The following is a 24,141-nucleotide window of genomic DNA, read 5'->3' as shown; positions in this document are numbered from 1 at the left end:
AATATAAGGATTTACGTGTTTGGATTCGAATTAAATCCCACTCATGGTAAGAGTTAGAACCTCTAGTCAATTTACTATATCGTGGCCACTAGTACAATGATTACAAAATTATACAAAGTTTTTGTTAAATTACAAGGTCTATAATCCTAAAACATTTCTAATTCTCAATCTTTCACTATCTCTCCCCAATAGAGTGATACACACAAAGAAGAGAATCAAAACCTAGGGTTTTTAGATCGACCATTGCTTCTAATTTCACGAATGCTCGATAATCAATTTTTCCTAATTTATTGCTTTATATATATGGGCCATGAGATACAGATGTAATTAATGAATTTAATGAAATACATGAGATTGGGCTGCAAACACTAACGGCCAACCCATTTTATTTATATGACTCGATGAGGTATTGAGTCACACTCCTAACACGGTACCGCAACTGTAGGAAGGCAAATCAAATACCTGTGTGTTGTTCATCTGATCTCAACGCCAATATCATACATCCCGGGCATGTCAAATTAAGTTATTGGGGCAATTGGGTAGACCTGAGCTAGCAGGTTTAGTATACTATTTTGATTTTTTATTGTATATTGAATATTTTTTTTTTCATTTTATTAAAAATCATACAAGAGACTAGAGGTGTTAAATGGGTTGGACAGGTTGTGGGCCAGCTTGGCCCGTCTGTCTGGAAGCCCGGCCCGATACAACTTGGTATTGCAGGCTCCGCCTAAGACCCACGGAGCACGGCCCAACACTTTAAAATTAAAAAAAAAATTCTAAAAGAATTACACAAAAGAAAGTTTAATAAATTAAATATCATTAGTTATTATTTTTTTAAATGCAAAAGATAATTATGTTTACAATAATTTTGATTTTAAATTTAAACATATCCTAAAACGTAATATAAAAAAATTCAGAATAACACAATAAGATTTTTTTAAATGCTTTTTATAATTGATTATGCAGCCAAGTGTTATAGCTGTTTAAAATAAACAAGAAAAAACCAAATTTGTCACCCCCATGGCAACAACGCATGCACCGAGACACCGAACACAGCACCCACACTGACACCACCATCCACCACTGACACCCAAAACAATCCAAATAATCTAGCTTCACCCTGCAGCCTCCAGCATCATCCTACATTTATTTATGCCTTAGCGTAACATGGTTTGTTGTGGGCCTGGCGGGCTTGCTTGTCCTAGCTCATTTGGCCCATGACCTAGTTTGACACAGCTTGAGCTTGCCCACATAATCATGAGATCGTTCTCTCTGGTAAATAATTGATCCAATCAAAATGAAGGGACCCACACAAAGCTACCATAAATGGGTGATGTGATGTATTACCATTTTGAGATTCCTTTAGTACTTAATGAAGAGCTTCCAGTGAAAAATAAATTAAAAAAAAAGAAAGAACGAAGAGCTTCCACTTAAAGAGACAAAAAAGGGCATAGAGGTGTCAGAGGGCTAGATGAAGTGATAAAAAGAAGAATTCGTTGGGTGTTATTCTTTGGCCTCAACTTATGTACTCGAGTTCGACTTCTGATCAGAAAATAATTTAATAGGTAAGGAATGATTTTGAAAATAAAAAATATTTGTCACTTTTATATTTACAATTATATTAGGGATCGAAATTTGTCTGTCGAATTATTTAATTTACTTATTTTGTTCAAATCATGTGTTCGAGTAGTGTGAGTGTGAGTGACGACTAGTAATTGAAAAAAAAAAAATAAAGAAAGAAAGAAGAGGGAAAGAGAGGCGCCGACTCCGACAGGGTACAAAAAAAAATTGAAAATAATTCTGGAAATTCGATACAGAGAGGATATTTTGTTTTTGTTGTTCGCACCGTCGATTATCAAGTTGTACCGTTTGATTTTGAAATCACCGGCCGTGGGTCGACGGACGGTGACCGGGATCCAATTTCACCTTTCGACTGTAGTCTAGTTCTATCTGGGCAAGCGATTGGTAATATGTCATCAATGTGTGTGATATGTACAAGTGTTATTACGTATTCCCATTAACTGGTTTTGTGGGCTGTTGGATTTTGATCATTTCAGGTTTCGAAATTGAAGGGTTTGGAGAGATTGGTTTTCGCGGGAAGAAGGCGGCGAAGAGATCGTAGGCCAGGTTTCTTTTTATTGCTTCTCTGTTTAGCTGTACCGGATTTAATGCTTTGTATTTCGCATGCAACCCGTTCAAATTTTTCCTTTTTTTTTTAGAGAATTTTTGGTTTTCTAGGTTTGTTTTCCTGGTTTCAGAAACAGAAACAACGGAAACTTTAGGGAAAACAATATTTGATTCACCATTAACAGGGGGGAAATTGAATATGTTGATTCGTGGAACGCTTATTTTATTGAAGGATCAACAAGTGCACTTAGTCCTTGAAGAACAATTTAGTTGTAGTATAGGAACATTATTGCAATATACCCTATGTTGTGCTACAGTTCCTGTTCCCCAGTGCACGAGACTCCTTTCTTTGCAAGGTTCGGGCAGTGTCGTATTTGTATGTAGCTTTTTTCTCTTGTTTTTTGGCAAAGAGGTTGTTTCCATTTTGGCAGTAACATTTTTTTTTTCGCTACAGTTGCCTGTATTTGGATAAAATAGCCTCCAAAGTTGTTGTCTAGCTTAGCTTGTGAAGCTTCCTCCACCAGGACATTCCCTATCCAAAGTTAAAAGGTAAACAGATAACGGGTGTTAGTGATTGGTTGTTGGATATTTTTTGCCACAGTTAGCTTTTTTAAGTGAATAATTCGTAGGCAGTTGAATAACATGTACATCAATCTACTTTAATTTTAAATGGAATGTAAATGACCTGAAAATAGTGAATAATGTTAGACGTGGATTCTTGTTTCTTCCTGTAGATGACGAGTAAGACTTGGTTGAGATAGTTTAGAACTTTTGCAAAAGCAACAGTCTTGGTACTGCCAAGCAGGAAAATTGATTATCTCCATTCCGCCACTGGTATTGCACGGAGTAGAGTACTTGGTTGGTTACGAAATCTCTCTAGTGTAGTCAAACTAGGATAAATTACTGAATAGGCGAGGTGTCCTAAATAGATTGAGGCAAGTGCTTCGTACAAAATTCTTGGTAGGACCAGAATGTGGAAACTTGAAGATACAGTTGAGTTTACATAATAATTACAACTGATTGCATTAGTTTCGGGACAACTTGTCCAAGTAGAAGATTTCAGGTCATGGAATAGAAAGAATGATGAGTTCAAGTTGGGAGAAAAACCTACTTTGTGAAAATAAATATGCAGCACTAGACAGGGTGCAGGCTTTGGGTTGAGGAAGACTTCGGAGTCTTTGAAACCCATCTGGCTCCTTGGTATCCGGATATCTCATAACCAAGATGTTGGGGGCTGACACAATTATTTGTGATTGCATCGTGTCTTAGTTCATGGTAGTTGTTCTCCCAAAATATTCACCCTTGGAACTGGAACATTCCTCACATAAATGTTTATGCTGAAGAGTCATGATTTAGGATAACTTTTTTTAAGCTCACTCACTCTCTGAAATTAACATTACTCATTCAACATAGAACAACAATTTTATAGAAGACAAGTTGACTTCAAAGGAAAAACTATTGACACTTACTATAGGCATTATTCGGTTTCTACGCATACTACTGATTCCCAATAACTTCCTTAATAACTTACGCTCTAGCATTCTAATAGGTACACTCATCACACCACTGCTGCTCTTACCTGGTTCCCTCATCCATCATGCTACTTTTAAGCCCACTGCATATGTTTACTCTTCTCGGCGGCTTGAGTTGTTCATGTAAAGCTCTAATTGGAGACAAATGTCCCAACATACCCAAATCCGACTATGAAGAAAGCTCCAGCTTGCAGCAAAAGATATATGAAGAAATGATCTTTACCAAAGAGTAGATCATAGATCGCGCAATGCAGCATAAACATGCCCATTAGAATCTCCAGGACATGGATCCTGTTTCAGAATTATAAATATCAAAATTATGCATTAGAAGATTCAACAAGGTATTATTGTCATATTCCAGAGACTAGAGAATAACATGCTTCTTGCTTTAATGACGAGTTCTTTTTTGGCTGAATGAATACTCAAGTGAATGATAGTGATGTATGTTTGGCAAGTAATACCTTTCTCCGATTCGTGATCGTGGTTTCTTTGATGCTTTGGCATTGCCCTTATGCTTGCTGGTGTTCCCTAGCTTCTCAGTTACAACCCATTCATTGACTCGGTTGGCTTCTAGAAGTCCTATAATTGCTGCCTTAGATCGATGTAGAGACATTACATTCTCAAACAGGATCCAGAAGACAAGAAGATGCAAAGACCTATATCTCAATGAGCAAGCAATCTCCCATAAACAAATGTTATTTTGTGAAATATATAGGGATGTGACAGATATTTTAGATAATAGTTACCTGGGAGTGCAGACGGCATTCAGAATGGTAATGGTGGCTGGAATATATATGGCTATTGGTTTGGGAAGGTGGACTTCGGGAACTAAGATGCTTGCTGGTATAATAATGCAGTAAAAGAAGAAAGTGACCCAATGTGCTATTATTTTCCTCACAAAGAAGAATGCATAAATGACATGAAATTTCTTCCAAAAGGTCACTCTCTGCATAATATAACAAAGGTATTACATGAGTTTCCTTTGAAAAGAGTTCCTGAATAGGTTTAAGAAATACGATATTAATTTCCTCACCTCACAGAAGATGATTTCCTTGGTCATTTTCCTGAATAAGTTTGCTGGGCCACATGACCAACGATGTTGTTGATACCGGTAAGCCTTGAAGGTGCTTGGAAGTTCGTTTTTGACCTATATAGAGAAAAATATGGTTTCTTGGTTTACTGAAGAACTCCAATAAATTGCAACAAATTGTGAAATTAAAGGATGGCCAAAAAAACTTACTGATAAGTCCCCTACGAAGACAAATTTCCAACCTTTAAGGCTAGCCCTGACTGCAAGATCCATATCTTCCACTGTGGTTCGATCTTTCCATCCACCAGCATCATTCACTGCTTGGATCCGCCAAACACCAGCTGTCCCTACAATTTTATTCATGAAAATTCTTTCAGTATTATTTTTTTGGAATGGTTTCTTACTATCCACCTGAGGAATGATTCGTATGGTAGTAAAGTTCTAGTTTATTTTACCATTGAATCCAAAGAAGGAACATGTTGAGGAGCCAACTTCTTGTTCAACACTAAAGTGATAGTCTAGTGACATCTCTTGGAGACGGGTCATCAGGCATTCATCCGCATTAACTACAAAGTTCACAGAAAGCAATTAATCTGAAGATGAGTGGATAACAAATATGGCTAATTATTTGTGTGCATTTGGCTTGTTTATTATTTTGGATTGGACACATGCATGGATGAACTAAAAAAGTTATACTAGTTGATAATAGAATAAAATTGCTTTGATGGGCCATCAACTACCAGGTGCTCATGCAGTTGGAGATTGGATTACTGTTAGCCTTACCAAATTTCCATCTGGCCTGAACCAAAGCCAACTCTGGATTCTCAAGAAGATAAGGTATTGTCCTCCAAAGAAAATCTTCATCAGGTTGGAAGTCTGCATCAAAAATTACCACGAATTCACAATCTTTCACATATTGTTTCTGCAGACCCTCACGTAGGGCACCGGCCTTGTATCCATGCCTGTTATTCCTTGTCTCATACTTGACATTCACTCCCTTTTCTATCCATTTCTGGCACTCCAGTTCTACCAAAGCCTGCACATACAAGCAAATGAAATCAATGCAAATTTCCAAGTGTAATAGACTTTGATTGGAGGTTCTGTTAGGCAAAAGGAGATACCCTCAGGACTTCGTTGGTGGAATCATCAAGCACCTGAACAATGAAACGATCTGATGGCCATGAAAGTCCACATACAGCTCCAATTGAAAGCTTGTAAACCTAAAAAGAAGTAACTGGGGATTACTTGAAATTGCTTATAAGTTTAGCCGTAAAAGTCTCTAGATAGTCATACTTAGGAACTGTAATACATCCTGTCTGCCTGGTTATGGTTGGAGGATTTATGTGTATGGGTATGTAGTTTCTTTTATAAAAGAGCTACATCACCCAAGTTTGTAATGATGGCGCTAAAGTTGTTAGAACACAACATAATACGACGTAACAATACAGTTAAAAATTAGCCAGATTAGGCCAACCACATGCTTATTTGTGTTTTATCAGAAAAGAGGGTAATTATGGCATCTGATGAATATTCATTACCCATTTGCATTTTGCTGCCTTTGTTCATTTCCTCAGATGATGCTTGTAGATGGTTATGTCATGAAATGTCAACTAGGCATTTTGTGCTGTGTTTGCATTTATAAGGTAGTAGAGGATGATATCAGAGTTAGAGTTGTGGTCTATTACTAAATTGAGAAATGTCACAATTCCAAGGCATGTGCAATATGGACATGTATTGCTTCTGTTACTTGTGTGTTCTTTAACTCCCTAATATTTGAACATATAAGCATCTTGATTCATGAACATAGTTGTAAATTTTCATGCCATAGAACTGCAAACAATCTTTCTAAACCGATATCTTGCTGTATGAACATTTTATAACTAAAAGATAATGATAACAACATAATTATTACTGTTGATGAAGCAATGCTAGAAATGCACTTCAGGACAAATTTTGACTATATTCACCCACAGATTTTTCTCAGCAAAAATTGGAACAGCTGAGATAAATTGTTAAAATCATTGTCTTTTTTATTACCTCACATGTTGCTACAACTTTAACAAGCTCATGAACCAAATCCGTATAAATACTGGGATACTTTCCTCACTGAGCTTCAGAGCTAACATAATATATTATAAATCAGGTAACTATCAGTAATTATGTACGTACCCAGAAAAAAAACTAAATAAATTGGCTCAGAAAAAATATCCATTCCTGAATCCAGAAAGAATTTAATTATTGTTGATTGTTGAACACTGGAAAATCTTTTTCCTTTTCCATTTTGCAATGAACTTTTATAACATACCATGAATAGGAAAATAACAAGCCAAAAACTCTTTCAATTTAAATGTGTGCGATACTTGTGGATTGAGTGCATTGAATACGCAGATTACTTTTAGAAAACAGTGGAGTGAAGTTCAGTTTGTATACCTCCCTTTCATTGAACATAGGTATTTGAATCAACACCATAGGATAGCTTCTGTTGTGCTCTATATCCTCTTTCAGGGCTTCCAGCTTGTACCTGGTATATCTTTTCTTCCCCAGCAGCTTGACACACAGGATTACGAAGGCCATATAAACACGTTCAACAAAAAGCATAATTGACATGCTCGCGCATATGTAAATTGCAACTGTTAGGAGCGGCACAACGACTGGAACTCTGATGCGCTGCCAAGCAGAGCTGAGACTGGCTGTAACATCATCTATCACTCCCATCTCGGGCTCTTGAAGCACTAAATTTCTCATGGTCACAGGTTTATGATAGGGAGAAAGAAGACCGAAATTTAGAGCTCAGAAAGATATAGTGAATTACTTGAGAGATGAGGCAACAGATTGATACTGGAAGCGCATCAAGATGTTGCAGTGCGTTTGGAGAGTACTGCTTTAAATAGAAATTGGCAAAATGAAGGTGAAGATAAAGATGCATTTTCGGCTTAGGTGGAAGAGTTCAGTACGTTTAGTAGAGTGATGCAATAAAGGTTTTAATAGTGGGAGACACCCGGTCTACATGCAAGTGAAGATACTGCAACGTATCACCTTGCTAGCTGGACTTCTGGCCTTTCCTGCCGACAATGCGAATGAGATATTTGAAGTCAGGTGACTTAGATTAAGCTCATTATTTGTGTTCTCATCTGTATTATTTGCTTACTATGTACTTTTACGAGTCAAATTAGCTTCAGACTCTTTCCTTTCTTTACTTGCCTTTTCTTTCTTTATTTTTTTTCTTTTTTTTATCCAAAAAAATTGAGAGATGTTAGTGTACTTAGTTCTGGAATTGTGCAACTTACCACAAAAATTAGAATAGACATACATAAAGGAAAATAACATGCTTGCATTTTTTCCTTATCTTAAAGGCTTACATAAGTTGTATTTTCATGTTATACAGGTTGGTTTCACAATATCAACTCTATGATTGAACGCAACTATATTAATTATCTTCATTCACTGCCATCTCATGTAACATTTTTATATGCAGTTGGCGTTGGAATTTTATCTCATTCCTCGCTACAGGGTTGCATTAGGAAGGGCATTTGGCGGAAAATTTTATCGCATTGTTCTTTTGCATGGATTTGAATTGTCAATATAACTTTTAGAAGTCAATTGACATTGGAATGCCATGGCACCGACCCCAACGTTAGTATAAGGTGCAATTGATGACAATAATGACTTAAAGGCCTACATGTTCTATTTAGTTAATCCTGAATTTTTCTTTTCATTTTCCTTGAATTATAACCAAGTAGATAAAAATATTTGAGCTTTAATTAATGGCTGTTCTCATCATTTTTGTTTCTTTTGAAGCCTTTGTTGTATGATTTGAAAAAATTAAATGGATAGATTGAATAATTTAGATATGGGTTTAAATTGCAAAGTAGACAATGGAAACCTTAATGAGCAAGTTGAGTCTATAATGCTTGATTGTGTTGACAAAAACCAATTATGGTTAATTTAACTACAATGGTCTGAAATACCAAAGAGCGCATCAAATAAAGAAATGCATTCATCAGAATTTTTCCAAGGTGCTGGTGCAAAATATCTTATGTGCATTTAAGCCAATTGTTGGCAATAAGGTTTAACACCTTATTTAAGCTGTTGGTTTCCTCAAGAAATTTATTTGCTGTTGGAAGCTATGGAGCCTATGATTAACGCGGAATCTGCAATTGGTGCCGCCACAATCTACTGTTTAAGGTTATTCTTTTGGAGTGAATTGAAATGCTATAATTGTGAGTAGAATTTTAGGAATTGACGTAAGTGCTTGATTCTGTAGCCACTTTGTTAGTTTGAGCCTCTTTGTGAGTTTTGGAGGAATATTTTAGAATCTAGTGGTTTTAAGTTAAGTAAATTGAAAATCAACTACATGAAATGCAAGTTTATTAAAATTTAGATGTGGATAATGTTATTGTGAAACTTGGAAATCAAGTCATTCTAAGAAAAACTAGTCCAAGATCTAGATACAGTGGATCAGTCATCCAAAAAGATGGAGAGATTGATGTGGATATTACCCATAGAATTAAGGTGAGATGGTTAAATTTTGATGTTTTATGTGTTAGTAAGATTTAGTTATAGCTAAAAAGAAAAATTTTATAAGACAAACAAGACCATCTTTGTTGTATGGCACAAAATATTGGACAGTGAAGCGCTAATACGTGCAAAGTATGAGTTTAATGGAGATGGGAATGTTGTAATAGATGTGTGACTATACAAAAAAAAGAAAGAAAAAAAATTAAAAATAAGGTTATTATTTGTAATAAGGTTGGAGTACCTTCTAATGAAGATAAGATGGTTAGATAGAATTAAGATAGTTTGGTTATGTGACAACAAGTCTAGTAGTTATAAAGGTTGGAATGGAATGGAGAAGAAGAAGATTGGATGGAATGGAACAAGTCTTTTAGCAAAGGAGGTAGAGGAAGATCAAGAAAAACTTGGTGGGAGACTTTTAGGTATGATATGAGTGATAAGAGCTTTCCAAAAGATATGGCTTTGGATAGAAATGATTGGCAATAATTCATGTAGCTGACTGACTAAGTGAGATTAATGCATGATATATTGTTGTTGTTTTTAGAGTTAAAAGGGCCTTATAGAAAGACCATAGATAGAAATGATTGATGAGTAAGAACTCATGTGGCAGAGTAGGATTAGCACTTCATTTGTTGTTGTTATTATGAGTTGCATGTTTCTATTTCTTATTTAGTTATTGGCTGATTCAGAAAATGTTATGAAAAATAGCACAAGTACATTGCACCTTATGTGGCTCACATTCTTCCAATTCTTTTAAACTTGTTCAAGTATGGTTCGGATGTACTTATCCTATTCTTTTGCTTCTATAATTACATGTTAATTGACAGTTTGAAGTGACTAATGTCTCAGATTTTTTAAGAAAAAAAAAAAAAAAGGTGCACGTGGCATCTAGCTGAAAAAAAGGTACAAATGGTACCTTGTGTCGCTATTCCTGCTCTTTCATAGTTTACCATGTTTAAATAGATAACAGTGAAGATTTGGCTAATTCCTGTCTGTTAACATGGTAACTTGTGATTACAATGCAAATTTGGATGTATTTCACCATATTGGCATTAACAGAGTGCTGTTAGTTCTGCCTGATTGATAGCTGCCAAAAGGTTTCTACCATTAAATTCAAGGTAGTTATTTCGTTTTCTTTTCCTATTATTTCTATTGGCATCCCATATATTTATTATTTGCTTTCTTCGCCTTCCAAGTTGGGTGGCTTGTAGGTTGACATATATTATGTTCAGCCAGCTTCCTTTCCTCTTCTTTCATTGCTTTTTTTATTTTTTGGGGTTGGGGTGGGGATTGGGGGGGGGGGGGTCCTCTTCTGATTAGCAGACTTTATGCATTCCCATTTAATCTGGAAAGTCCTTTGGCACATAACATGGTCTAACAGGTCCTTTTGCTCCCCTCCCCCCTCCTGTTTCCACTTAGTAGATTCTTTTACCTAAAATAAGAAAAAAAATTAAAAAGGTTTTTGAATTGAATTCTGTGCTTCTGTGCTATGAATAATGTCTGCATGCAACTAAATATGGACTCTATTATCCTTGTATAAGGTCACTTATATTTTTTCTGACACAACATGCTTTTTTCTAGTTTCTGGGCTAGCTAGCTCGACTGATTTATGCCAAATTACTTATAACTTGCATCTTGAGAGTGAGCAATTATAGCAATGCCAATGTTACTCTTTCGTGACTAGAAGGTCATGAGGTTGAGTTGTAGAACCAGTTCTTTTAACAAAGGGAGAGTCTGCATACAAAAACAACCCTTTATGACCCTTGCCAAGTGGGGGAGTTTTGTGCACTTTTGATCTCCTTACAAATACTTGCATTTTTGCAGACAAATTTTATTTCAATTCCAACTTCCTATGGAGGTGTCCTGTATATCTAAATTCAGTCTTATTCTCTGTTCTCTTTTCTATAAACTAATGCAATGTTATCTCATTTTGGTGTTTTGATATTTCAAATGAATTTGATATTGGATGATTATCATTTCTCCTCTTTTACATTTAGATTATAGAGCATCATGAATCTTAATTGTCCTAGAGCTTTTTTTTTTGGATTGGAAATTGCCCTAGAGCTTAAACAGGGGCCTTTATCAACCAGACATGGACCTCACCTTCTAGAAGATTATACTGGAACTTGAATTTTTTGGTGGATTGGAGACAGGCTAGACCCCTCAATATGAATATAAATGCATTTATGATTGATAAATAAATGATATCTTAGAAGTTATAACAACTACCCAGACCTTCATAAATGTGATTCAAGCATTTATAATATTTTCACTTGATTATGAACCTTAAGACATAAAAGGGGGAAGTCATAAAGGTCGGTCAGGGTAACAGAGCAAAAAGTTCAGGCACCAACCCAGCAATGGCTTAAAGCTTAACCTTTAAGGGGTAATGGCATCTTATGTACCCAATAAATGGCTAATTCTGCTTTCTAGTAGGACCTCTATTTTTTGGTTTTACTGATCTTTTCTTCAACTGTCATTTTGATTTCTAAAGAGGTCCTTGTTGAATTTAGTTAATCACCCTGCCTTTCAATTATAACAAGTTACCAAATTGTTGAGCAGGTTCTTGATACTGTTATCTAATTCCTTATTTAATTCTAGATTGCCAGTTGGTATTTGCAGACTACAGAATCTGTTAAAGAAAAAGTTTGACGCTGATAATTCTTATTCATTTTATTAAATTGTTGAGCGGGTTTTTAAGGGTTTACTATAAATCACTATAATATATTTGTTTGTTGATCATACTTGTGCGTATATGTATCAAATTCATATGCATACAAGCTTAGTTGGTTTAGCTCAAGGAAAACAATGGTTCTGCCTGAATCAATGAACCTCAAAAGAGAACTTTTTTTTATCAATTTTTTGGCTTATTGCCATATTTATATCTAGTTAGCGGCTGCAATTTGATATAGACTCTGAGATACTAAGATGATGTATCCTTGCGAAGATTCACTATGTTCTTGGATTCTCACATTTTTTTTTCCTTTTATTGTTGTTTTGATTTTGCATCACTTATAAATATTTTGATGCTTCCACATGGTAAGATTTCATCTTTACTCGACCAAGTTCTAGCTAAAAATTTTAACTTAGATTTCACATTTTTATTGCATTAGTTTGTAAGATTTGTATTCATTTTGAACTTGGGAAATCATAAACATGCTGCCAGGAATCTGGTCTACTGGAATGTATCAGAAGATAAGAAGCTCATTCTGACAGTTACGAAGACCTTATGTAGTTATTTAAATGTTCTGGTTGATGTTAAATAGAGTATTCTCTGTTCCTGAGTTCTGTTACTCTGATATGAAACGAGTCTATTTTGATTTGTGAGTTATGTATGCACTCTGATATTCGATAACAAACTATTATACATGAGTCTCTTTGGCTTATTTTCCTTAGATATCATCTAATGCTTGTCAATAGAAATTTTGTTGACAAACCTTTTTGCCGCCTTTTTTTTTTTTCTCCCTGAAAAGACAAGTGATTGTCGATCATAAACTCTAATTCTCTTGGATGTGAACTGTGGAAAATATTTTGCATGATAGCTGGACTCGATACAATAACTTTTTGTGCCAGTTTACAAACTCTTTGAGGGGGCTTAATCCCGGTAATCCTGCGGTCTTCATCCCTGGTACACCTTTAATACCTTTTTATCATTTTGCTTTTCCTCTCTTGGCTCCTTAGTATTTTGGAAACGGCCCCTTTACAAAAATATAAGGGGAAAGAGTGTGTACAAATGTAATGTGATTCTCTCTTTTTAACACTCGACTCTGGCAAGGTTGAAAGACTCGATGCCCTTTTTATACATGGATGATTGCTCAGCTGCACTCGAATTTGTAAAATTCATTCAACAATTCAGGGGCTTATTAGCTGCGCTGGGTTGGGCTTGATTTTAACCCATTGAGTTAGAGGGTTGGGTGGTTGATATTTCAATTATGTTGACTGGTACTTGTTATAAAGAGAGCAAATGTTGAGGCCTCCAAGGAAAGCTACTCAATGGGTTTGAGCAAATATTGGAGCAAATGTTCTAAAGTTTACGAATTTGAGGTATAAAAATAATTTTTTTTGGTAAGTATAATATGATTACATATAAAATTAATTATTTACATAATAAAAAATCTCATGTATTGAAAATGATCATGTTATTTGTATATCATTTATGTACATCTTGAATTATACAAGGCACTTAAATGACATATATACTCCTCATCTTATTGCGCCTCGTTGTGCCTTAGTGTTTTAAGTGAGGGTATTTTGGACATTAATATATCATTGTGTAGTTCAAGATGTATATAATGATATACTAATAACATTTTTCTATTAAAAATGCAATTTTGTGGAGTGGCAGCAATTATGGCGCTTGCCCTTGAGGTGCCCCTGATTTATCTCCATTTGCACCTGCACCTCCGTGAATCATCTCTAGGGTTTTGTTCTCTTGTCATCTTCACGCCTACTTGCAAGCATTGTTATGGTACAAAAACCCTAGATGACATAGCTAGACACTGGGGTTCGTCTCTAGGGTTTTGTTCTCTTGTCATCTTCACGCCTAATTGCAGGCATTATTATGGTACAAAAACCCTAGATGACATAGCTAGACACTGGGGTGCAGGTGCAAATGCAGACAAAAGTGGCATCTTGCTTTTCTCTCTCTCTCTCTCTCACCCATGATTGGTATGGGATTAAATTATGCTGCTCCAACATCCTAATACCAGAGGTATCAGTCAATATCTTTTATTATCGACGTATGGTATGTATTGTTCTACTACTTTGTTCTTTTCTTGTATTTTTTTTCCTGATTTTTTGTTCCTTCTTTGCTTTTACAGAAGCCCTATGATTTTGGTGCTAAATTTAATTTTATAACTAGTTGCTGTGAATTCTAATGTACTATAAAGCATTTCTCAAACAAGACTTAAATAATTTTATGTTTTTGAAATGTTATTTCGTATGAAAAATTTTATTTCATTCTTACATATTTTTGTAATATATAGTATTAATTTATTTATAGCAATATATTTAAAATAGTATTTGGTGTTGCTTCATATTGGTATTACACTACTAATAATAAGTTGGGTGTTTTGTCCTCTATTGTATTCACAACTATGCACAAACATGGTACATTAGGGATGGCAATGGTAACTTATTTTGTGGGTGTTTATCAAAATTTCACTTTAATGGGGGAGGATTTGAGTACAAAAAAAAATGTACATGGAAGGGTAGTGATAAGGTATTTAAGGTACTCATTGGGTACGGGTAGACGTGTCAAAATAGGTAAATGGGTTGAGTTAGGGTTTGGGTGGGGTCACTAACAGGTCATGATTTGTTAAGAGTTAATCTAAAATTGATCTATTAGCTTATTGGATCAAGGACACTTGACTTGAACTTAAACATATTAAATAAATAAGTTAATTTGTTAAATACCTGTTAGGGTTAACATCTATAGATCATGTTGATTCATTATTTAAATTTAAATATTAATCAAAATATTAATAATAAAAATATATAAAAATATTTTATATTAATGGGTCATAATATATCAATTTTAGTTTCGGGTTTTGTGTTGACTCATTTAGACTTTTTTTTTTTTTTTATTGGATCATTTTCAAGTTTTTTTGAGTTGATATGTTATCAACTTAAACATAATAAATTTTCCTTAGGTCAATCTAATAATAATCCAATCGTGATAAAGGTTGATCCAAATTCACTACTTTCGCGTTAGTTTGGGTTGGATCATCAAATCAGATGGTCTATTGAGAGCTCTAGGTGCGGGTAGGATGGCGGAAATATAATTTTCTTTTCTTATCAAAATATTTTACCCATATCTTATCCCAATATAGTTGTGTGAGTATTTATTTATTTATTTTAAATTTATAAATTTTAAAAAAAACCCCTTAAATTAGAGGTAATCTTAAAAACTTGGAACCTAATTTAATAATAATTTTTCTTGCCTTTTATCTTGCCATTGAACCAAGGTGGTATTTTTTTTTACTTAATGTATTGGAATAATTTAAAATATTATAGTTATTATTTTTTAGTTTTTTTGTTCGCCATAATGTCAAATATTTTTTGTTATCAACATTGTGGGGAAGTTATTTAAATTTTAAATATAAATTTATTAGAATAAATATATCAGATATATAGATATCCATCCTTTTGTGTATGGAAATGAAAATTAAACAAAATATCTTAAAAATATAAATTTTAAGATAAAAATAAAAATATAAATTAAAACACAAATATGAGAATAGGAAGTCTCATACTCACACTGCCATTTCCATGCCATGGAAATGTAAATGAATATGTCACTTTGGGATGATGGTAATCGTACAATTCTCGATATTCGTGTTCTTAATTATGTTAGGAAAAATAAATCGTAGATTAAATTTTTGACTTTTGTGTAGAGTGAGAATTGAAGTCGTAATTTATTAAATTGACATTTAATATATTACTTATTTAATTGCTCGATTTATGTTTGGGGACAAGATGTCACCTTGTTATAGTGTAATGTTGTGGGTTTAAGTAGTGTTCATGCTTATATTATATTCAGATATAATAATTAATTAAGTGTGAGGACCGATAATATTGCTAAAACTACGGTAGTTGGGCCGGCTTAGTTTGAACTTCTAAGAAAGTAGGAAGTTAGAATGATGGTTGGTTGGTTAATTCGGCCTCTTGGGCTCGGACTGAAGGTAAAAGGGAATTGGGCTGGGCTGGGGCTTGGTTGGTCTGGCTGTAACAACATTCTGCCAAACCCCAATGCTTTAAGATAACTATAAAAGGTTAAAACCCTAACGTATTGCCGGTCCTGATCGAGAAAAAGCTTCTCGGAAAACCCTAGCAAAGAATGGGGGGAAAGTGTCCGCACAGGAAGGTGAAGAAGAGAAGGTACTCTCACAAGACCTCTCGCCGCGCCAAGTTTCTCGTCAAAGATATCCTTTTCCATTGCTTTCTTGCGTTTTCTATTCAAAATTTCTCTCCTTTTACGTTAATTCTATTTGAGATTTTCGTTCTTAATGGCGATTTCCTTGACTATGGGTTGGGGTTGGTCACGTGACGATGCTGTGTATGAGGATCTTCAGAAGACAGACGAGCAGAGGAAGCCCTTGCCCGTTGATGAAGATCTTCCCGGAATGGGTCAATACTACTGCCTGCACTGCGAGTAGATTATCTGAAAACAATTTCTTTGTTTTTTTGGTACTATTTGGGTTTTCTTTTGGTTTAAATTTGTTTGCTTTGGTCGATCTATCCAGTCGATACTTCGCTAGTGTGGCCGTGAGGGATGAACATTTCAAGACGAAAAGACATAAGAAACGGTACGTACTACTTTCTCTGTGTTTCTTTTTCTCCCTTTCTTTTTGGATGGAAGGGGAATGCGTACATAAATCTTCTGCCTTAAAATCTGTTTTATAATATTTTCAAGGAGCTAGTGGTAAATAACGATGCCTTCTTGCCAATTATTGCTACCGCCTGATCCTGGAAAGTTGCAAGGTTATTGTTGTTTCCCAAGATTTCCATCTTTAGTGGCCAAGCGTACCATTCACAAAAAAAATGCACGTCATAAAAAGCTAAGCCAATATAGTACTTAACAAAGAAGAAGAAATAATAGGAAAACAATAGGGCAGAGAAGTAGTCAGTTATTGTAGTAGAAGAAGAAGGAAGAAAGAGGGCGAGGGGCGGGGGCAAACACTAAAGACAAAATCATCAGTACCAAAACTTGTAGATATGACCGGAAAGATCTTGGCATGGGCGGACTGGTGACAACATGATTGTTTTTGTACCATTTTTATCCAATGCGGATTATGGTATTAATAAGTATGTCATCGTTGATATGATAGGTTTTTGCATGGACACCACTAAGTCACTGGAAGGAAAACTATTTGCATGAAATAACTTGAGTTGATTGAGGATAAAAATTTCAATTATTCACACAGCTTTATTTTTCTTTTTCTATTTTAATGGGGTGGAGGTGGGAGAAAGGTGAACACCAACTTGTTCTCTATTTATGTATAAATATTTGGTTGCCAAAAAAATTTAATTGTGTTTAATAATTAGGATTACATATTTGATATTGAGCGCGAAGTGACATTATTTAAGATGTGGCTTTGTTGCTGGTCAATAAATTTGTTGCTTTACTTTTTCATGTGGTCCTTGTTGCTCTTTGTAATGGTAGTCACCTATGGCGGCAGTGTGATGAGGGCACAACCTGGTAAATCATTGCAATGGCTGTTTGATAGGGTTTCTAGATTTCTGTTCGATAGGATTTTGTTTTTTAGTTAAGAAAATGAAAATTGAATGAGGTTTGAATTTCTTTTTTGTTGTTAAAAATTTTGAAATTAAAAATTAAATTTATTTTTTTTTCAAAATTATTTATTTTACCACTTAATAGATTTATATATAATATTGACAAGTGGTCTGGGTATATAGGGCGATGAATAGGTCTAGATTCATGTAGAGCCCAAACAGGACCAGATTTGATGAAGAAGAAGAGGACAGAGGGTGGAGGTCCTAATCAAGGTCACAGGAGAGGGAGCCGGTGAGTTGGGGGCGGGCGGGGTAGAAGTCCTAATAAAGGTTATAGGAGAGGAAGCTGGTGAATAGGGGGAGGGAGAAAGAAGATGAAGAAGAAATGAAGAATAAAGGAGAGAGGAAGCTGGTGAGTAGGGGAAGGGAGAAGGAAGAATGAAGAATTTTGAAGGAGAAATAAAGAAGCAGGATTTATTGCAGGTGTGGTTAACAGGTTAAGACAAATTTTTGGTGTTTTTATTTTTTTAAAATATTTTGACATTTTTTGGGGGAAACTACAACAATCGACCAAACATGTCTTGAAAGTTGCCAAAATTTTGGAAATGAAAATTGAAAATAGAAGGCCAAATAATAGGTTAGATGGGTTAGGTTGTAGTAGTGAGTGCATTCTAGGCTATGTGCTCTTGCATGTTAGGCTTGCATTTGCTAGATTGTTTTGTTCTTTCTAAGTGTGCGTACGAAAATTGTTGTTTACTGTATTTATTTCAGATAAACAGAGGTTTTATAACGTTACCTTTTCTATTAATGTAGATTGAAACTAATGATGGGCTCGGCACCTCATACACAACTTGATGCTGATCTAGCCGCTGGGATGGGTATGCCGGATAATGGTCCAAAGCTAATGTCTATGTGAGCTCCTAGCTTTGTCGACCCTTGTGTGGATATCTGTTTCAAAGGAATGCTCATTAAGCTGCAACTTCACTTCCAGATAGTAGCTCGGTGGCAATTTAAGAGTGGTCATCGTCATATTTGAGCGTGGCCTATAATGTTTATCATATATATTAAATCAATCATCTGTGATGTAATGCTACTGCTCGACTGTTAGCTTTTACTTATTACTGTCCATTTTTCCTTTTTGCGTTTCATGTTTGGATGATTGCTTGATTAAATTTTGACTGAGCTGCAGACCATCACCTGTTGCCGGATTTTGTAAAATTCAGAATGTAAGAATGACCCTTCCTGTCACTGTTATCAACGAACTTTATCAATGTTATATTTATGTTAGCGAAGGATTTTCAGCCAATCTTCTGGTCAGCTGACTCTGATATGGCCATATTGGTTGAAAGGGGCTAGTCTGTTGAAGATTTAAATTGTGTTTTTGCCCCTCATGCCAACCAGCTATGAATTCATATCTGTTGACACTTGATTTAGTTCCCCTTTGGGTCAACCATGTTTGATGAAGCTTATTAAAATTATGGGTAAATTGTAAGAAATTTTTTATTGAACACCTGTAGTGTAGTTCGAATAAGGAGATAAAATGATTATTTTTTTTATTAAAAAATAAATGTAACTCATGCGGGAACCCATTTCGGTCAACACTAACAAGTAACCCATTTTGTTGGCCCTTTGAGAGTGAGAAACACTTTCTAGATTTAAGTTTGAAGAAAAGAGAAGAGGAACTCATATCTTAAACTTAGATTGGGCTAAGGTTGCAAATGGAACGAGTCCATGGTTTGGTGTTTGATTTAATAAAATTTTGTTTGAATTTGTTTGTTAAGATAAATGAATCTGACTTTGAATATAAATTTGAACCTTAATTTGTAAACGACTAAAATTTGAGTTAATTAATAATAAGATAAAAATTATAATATATTATTAAAACAAGAATATTTTTTGTAATTACTCTAAACAATAGACATGTACCATAGAGTTTTTCCTAAAATTATTAGTTAGAGCTCATTAACGTCACCCGTTAAGAGAGACGGATCCAGGGGGGGTGAGGTTGGGAGGGGCTGAAGTTTGTGCTGCCTCTCCTTAAATCTATCCGTAAATGGAATAATAGGGACAATAAATTCATTTAACCATTAATTCTGCATATACATATACATACACAAAAAAAGACAAAAATGAAAGATGGTGTTAAATATCCAACATCCTATAAAACTCGTAATAAGAGCTTATTAGCTGTTTTTATCCGCTCTTAAGCCATGCAGAAAGTGTCATTTTACATTACTTGGTCTGTGGCATGTGAAAGGATCGGTTTTTATTTTATTTCAGTTTTTTCTCCTGCTTTTCAACTAACCTTCTCCCAATAGTTTTAAGTCAGGTATCCCCATTTCTTTCTTTTCTTTTTTTTTTTTTTTTTTTTTCGTGGTGTCACTGATCTCATTTATTAATTTTAATGTCAGAATCATCACTATTTATAATTAAAATTCTTTTTTAAATTCATTTCCATTTTGTATTATGCTCAAGAGTTTCTCATCATCTTTTAGTCTTGCATACCTTTCTTGTTACCAATTTCTTTCATTCCATTGTCACAGATCATTGAAAGAAAAGATGGATGGAAGCTCTTAAAATATTGGGTTTTTATAAGAGATATGGCAGGCAGGGTGTATAGAGCAAAATGGAAACTTTAGAGAGATCGCGTTTTTCACGTTCTTCACTTTTTGTTTGAATTTTTTCTATTTGAACAAGTTTTTTAATTTTTCGAAAGCAAGAACTATTTTTCATAACTAAACCACTACCTTTGAAACCCAGTGTTTCGGCAGTTGAAACATTTCTGGTTTTGAACTCGTTTTGGTATTTAAACACCACCTTAGGAACCCAGTGAAGTTTAAGAATTAATGGCTTGTGTATCACTGTGATTTTATGGGTTGAATGTGTGCGGGCACTCTTATGAATTTTCGCTTTTGGAAATGCATGGCATACTAAATTATGCCCCTGATTTTTGGCTCTTTTATTCCATTATAATCCGAGATTTATGTACCCACGTAGAAGCAATGTTCTAAAACGAGTTAGGCATTAGTTGGGTGCCAAATTGAGGCCTAGAGCCTAGGCCATCTAGAAAAACTGTATTTTTTTTAAACTTTTTAATGTAATTTGATATTATTTCATCACTTACCATAGATTTTGGAAGTATTCTTATTCTTTAATCTTTTAATGTTATGCAGATTTCATATATTTTGTAAAAGTATTTCTTTTAACATGTATCAAACCAAACACACATTCATATAGAACCTATTTTCATATACTGTGAATTTTCCTATATATATATATATATATAGTGGCCAATAAAGGCCGTTCGCATATACGGCGGCTGCTGGAATGAATAGATCCGTCGTGATTCTCCATGACTATCGCTGTTTGCATCTGCTATGGCCGATAGTTTCAGATTTGATCGGTCGCGACCAGTGGGAGTCTGAATTGAACTTCCGACGAAGCGATTGTTCGCATCTCGATGTGGGCATCTGTCATGGCTGATCGGTTCAAACCTTTTCCCATCGCTGGCAGCCATGGTCGCGACCCTCTACCTTCTGTTTGTCGTGCCCGCTTTCTCCTCGTGTGTTTGTCGTGGTTGTGGGTTCTATGTGGCTGACCGGTTGAGTCGTGTCTTCTCGGCTATGTGACCGACCGAACAGCACAAATCCAAACACGTATGTCTTGGCGACCTAGGCGGCGCCTGCCGCCTGGGCCGTCTCGACACTAATTGGGCCCGATCAATCGGCCCAACGCCTAAAGATGCTGATTTGCATGTATTTGCGACGGCCAGAGTTCGCCTAATGTCTCGACGGCGCCTAGGCGGCCGCCTAGACCGCGTTTTACTTTAGAACACTGCGTGCAAGGTTTTTCATCCTGCTTTGCTCAGTCCCCCATGTGCATGACAACAGCTTACAACTAGAGAAGCTGCTTCTGATAAAGAAATGGGCTTTGGTGTGCCTTTGGTTCACGCTCTCCAACAGCGATCTAAACATGAGACTGAAACCAATCAATTTTCATACCATCTTGTCCACACCACACTTTAGTTAACCCTCATCTGGATCTGAAAATCATTTTGTCTGAGAATAGCTGCCTCTCCCAACTGCTCTCTTTTCACCAACTATGAAAAAAAGTTTCTAGTTTTCCTATGATATTTGAGCATGGTATGCTCTTTTCATCATAAAAGAATAATTTTATTATTATTATCATAGATGAAAAAAAGAAAGGCAAAATGTTGACTGATCGATTGCAATTTCCCTTTCTTTTTTGGTTTAGCATGTATCATGTCTATCATCTATACAAGGATAGATGTTAGTTTGGGATTTTAACCTATTTTTGGTTGCTTCCATCGATGGCAGCTATATATCTCTTTCGAAAACTCCAAGCGAGAACATGTGATTTATTTGGCTACCAGTATAACTACACTATTGTTGCTTCCCTCCTAATACATGCATGTACAATCACTGTCATCTTCAAGCACAGAAGCCTACCGAGAGAGGATGAAGATTACAAGATTTCTCTTCTAACGATCATGCTGTTGACTACGATGCATGAACTTACGATAGATGAGATGATGTGGAAAGAGGGTGTTATATTTTGTGAAACATCAAATGAGACCCAAAGATTGGGGGGCCATTTGGCAACCGTGGGTTGCCCTTTTGGGTGCCCACTGGAGGGTCATTTGGCAGCCACCGTTGGCCCAACCCAAGCCCTCTGCCTTTTTGCCTTTGTCGCGTAGCCTGCAGCAGATCACTCTTGCACGATTTCATCTGAGCCATTGCTGTTTCTTTTATCCCGAGCTATCTCAGCTGTCCAGTTGCCTTATTTATCACTCATCTCGAGATTGATGATTTGATTGAGAAGACAAAAGAAAAGAGTGGGGGTCGACTAAGAGTCTGTCATTTTAGGGTTTTTACTCTCTCTCTCTGTGTAAATTCTCTATACAGTCTTCGTCTTTTTTTTGTCCATATGTGTTCTCTGGTTTGATTCAAGGTAAGCTCCTAACATGTCAAAGTGGTTTTGAGCGTATTGTATAGAGAACTAGGCTTGGTTTATTTTGATTTTATGTATGGTTGTAATCGGATTAATTTATATAGTGGAGTGAGCTTTTCTCACCAGAGGACGTAGTCCCTATTTAGGGTGAACCACTATAAATCGTGTGCCTCTTGGTTTCATTTATGTTTTAATATTCACTGTGTTATATTTATACTCTCGGCCATTAGAGTTGTTATCAGCAGTGTATGATTTTGACTGTGTAAGGAGATTTGTTATCTCTGTTTATTCGTAACAGTGGTATCAGAGCCTCCGGCTTGCGTATCCTAGGGTTTTGTCTTAGTCAAAATCGTGTTCGATTCTTTTTGCAGAAATCTAGGGTTTCCTTTCTTTCTCTGTGTCGGTGTTGTTTTAAAGTCCTAGGGTTTTTTCGGAGGAGACTCTGTCAGGCATGAGTTTGCTGTACAAGTCTCCGTCAGTAATCTAGGGTTTATTTTAGGGGCATTTTTCGTGCAACACGAAAATGACAACAACCCGATTTGAAATCGTTACATTCTATGGAAAGGGGGATTTCGGAAGTTGAAAAAAGAAGATGAGGGTTTTTCTCTCTTATCACAAAGTGCTTATAGCACTCGAGCCAGATGACCACAAATGGTCACCTGAGAAGCTAGCTCGAACTGATGAAATCAAAGAAGAGCCTTTCAATTTGATATTCCTCCATCTCAGTGATTCTGTAATCCGTAAGGTTGATGGTATATCTCTACCCCTTGATCTTTGGAATAGATTAGAATATTTGTATTCTGTAATGTCTGCTCCTAATTTGGTTATTTAAAAGGTATGTTGTTTAACTTTAAGATGAATACCTCTAAGTCTATGGATGAAAACATCGATGAATTTATTAGACTTACCTTGTTATTAAGAGGTACTGATCAGCTCTAGGTGATACTAGTGAAGCCATGATTTTTTTAAACTCATTACCTGATGATTATGATGTAGTGAAGCATGCTTTACGTTATACTAGCATAGTCCCTAGTATCGAACTTGTTATTTTTTGTATTAAGGCTAGAGAACTAGAACTTAGCACATCTAAGAAAACAAGCAATAACTTGTTTGTAAAAGGAAATGCTGATAAAAGAAATTATACAGGGAATACTGAACAATTTAATGGGTCAGGTTAGAAGGGAAAAAAGAATGATAAGAAGGGAAAATAAAAACAAACAAAATGGAAGTGTTACCACTGTAGGGAAAGAGGGACATATAAAGAAATACTGTTATGACTATTTGAAAAAACAGAAACAAGGGGGCAATGTAACTGTGGCTAGCTAGTAGTTCTAACTGTTTAGCTGAGGTGTTTAATGTATCTAGTTGTTCTGTTAAAATGAATGGATTATGGACTCCTACTGTTCTTTTCATATGTGCCCTAATATTGATTGGTTTCATAACTTTAATAATAGAGAAAGTGAATAGTATATATATGGGTAACAACCATTCATGTAGTGTTCAGGGTAAATGTGATATTACTCTTAAGTTGCTTGACAACAAAGTAAGAACACTCACTGATGTAAGATATGTACCTGGTCTTAAAAGAAATTTGATTTATTTCGGTACTCTTGATGAGTTAGGATTTTCTTACAAAGCTGAAAATGGTTCTATGAATGTTTTTAAAAGAGAAGATTTAATCCTAACTAGTTCAAAGAAAAATGGTTTATATGTTTTAAATGGTTGTTTTCA

General features: G+C 35.4%; 1 protein-coding gene and 1 long non-coding RNA gene across 6 annotated transcripts; both read left to right on the top strand.

Moving 5' to 3' along the window:
* The first annotated feature begins 1,577 nt into the window (after positions 1-1,577).
* LOC127788438 (uncharacterized) lies at positions 1,578-13,248 on the top strand. Of its 5 annotated transcripts, none has more exons than XR_008020392.1 (4): positions 1,590-1,965; positions 2,058-7,785; positions 8,165-10,322; positions 12,371-13,248. It is a non-coding gene; the product is annotated as an uncharacterized LOC127788438 (long non-coding RNA). The 5 variants fall into 5 exon arrangements; XR_008020394.1 differs by having other exon boundaries at positions 1,593-1,965; positions 8,165-8,333; positions 12,371-13,242; XR_008020393.1 differs by lacking the exon at positions 8,165-10,322 and having other exon boundaries at positions 1,594-1,965; positions 12,371-13,241.
* Positions 13,249-15,976: 2,728 nt separating this feature from the next.
* Positions 15,977-18,745, top strand: LOC127787957 (uncharacterized). Its single transcript, XM_052316053.1, has 4 exons — positions 15,977-16,127; positions 16,249-16,357; positions 16,449-16,511; positions 18,253-18,745. Exons 1-4 carry the CDS (start codon positions 16,043-16,045, stop codon positions 18,353-18,355), a joined length of 360 nt encoding a protein of 119 aa, XP_052172013.1. The 5' UTR covers positions 15,977-16,042; the 3' UTR covers positions 18,356-18,745.
* Positions 18,746-24,141: the final 5,396 nt, after the last annotated feature.

Source organism: Diospyros lotus, chromosome 13 (assembly GCF_014633365.1).
Source record: "Diospyros lotus cultivar Yz01 chromosome 13, ASM1463336v1, whole genome shotgun sequence".
In the NCBI taxonomy this organism is placed as follows: domain Eukaryota; kingdom Viridiplantae; phylum Streptophyta; class Magnoliopsida; order Ericales; family Ebenaceae; genus Diospyros; species Diospyros lotus.
This window is presented reverse-complemented; position numbering and strand designations above follow the sequence as displayed.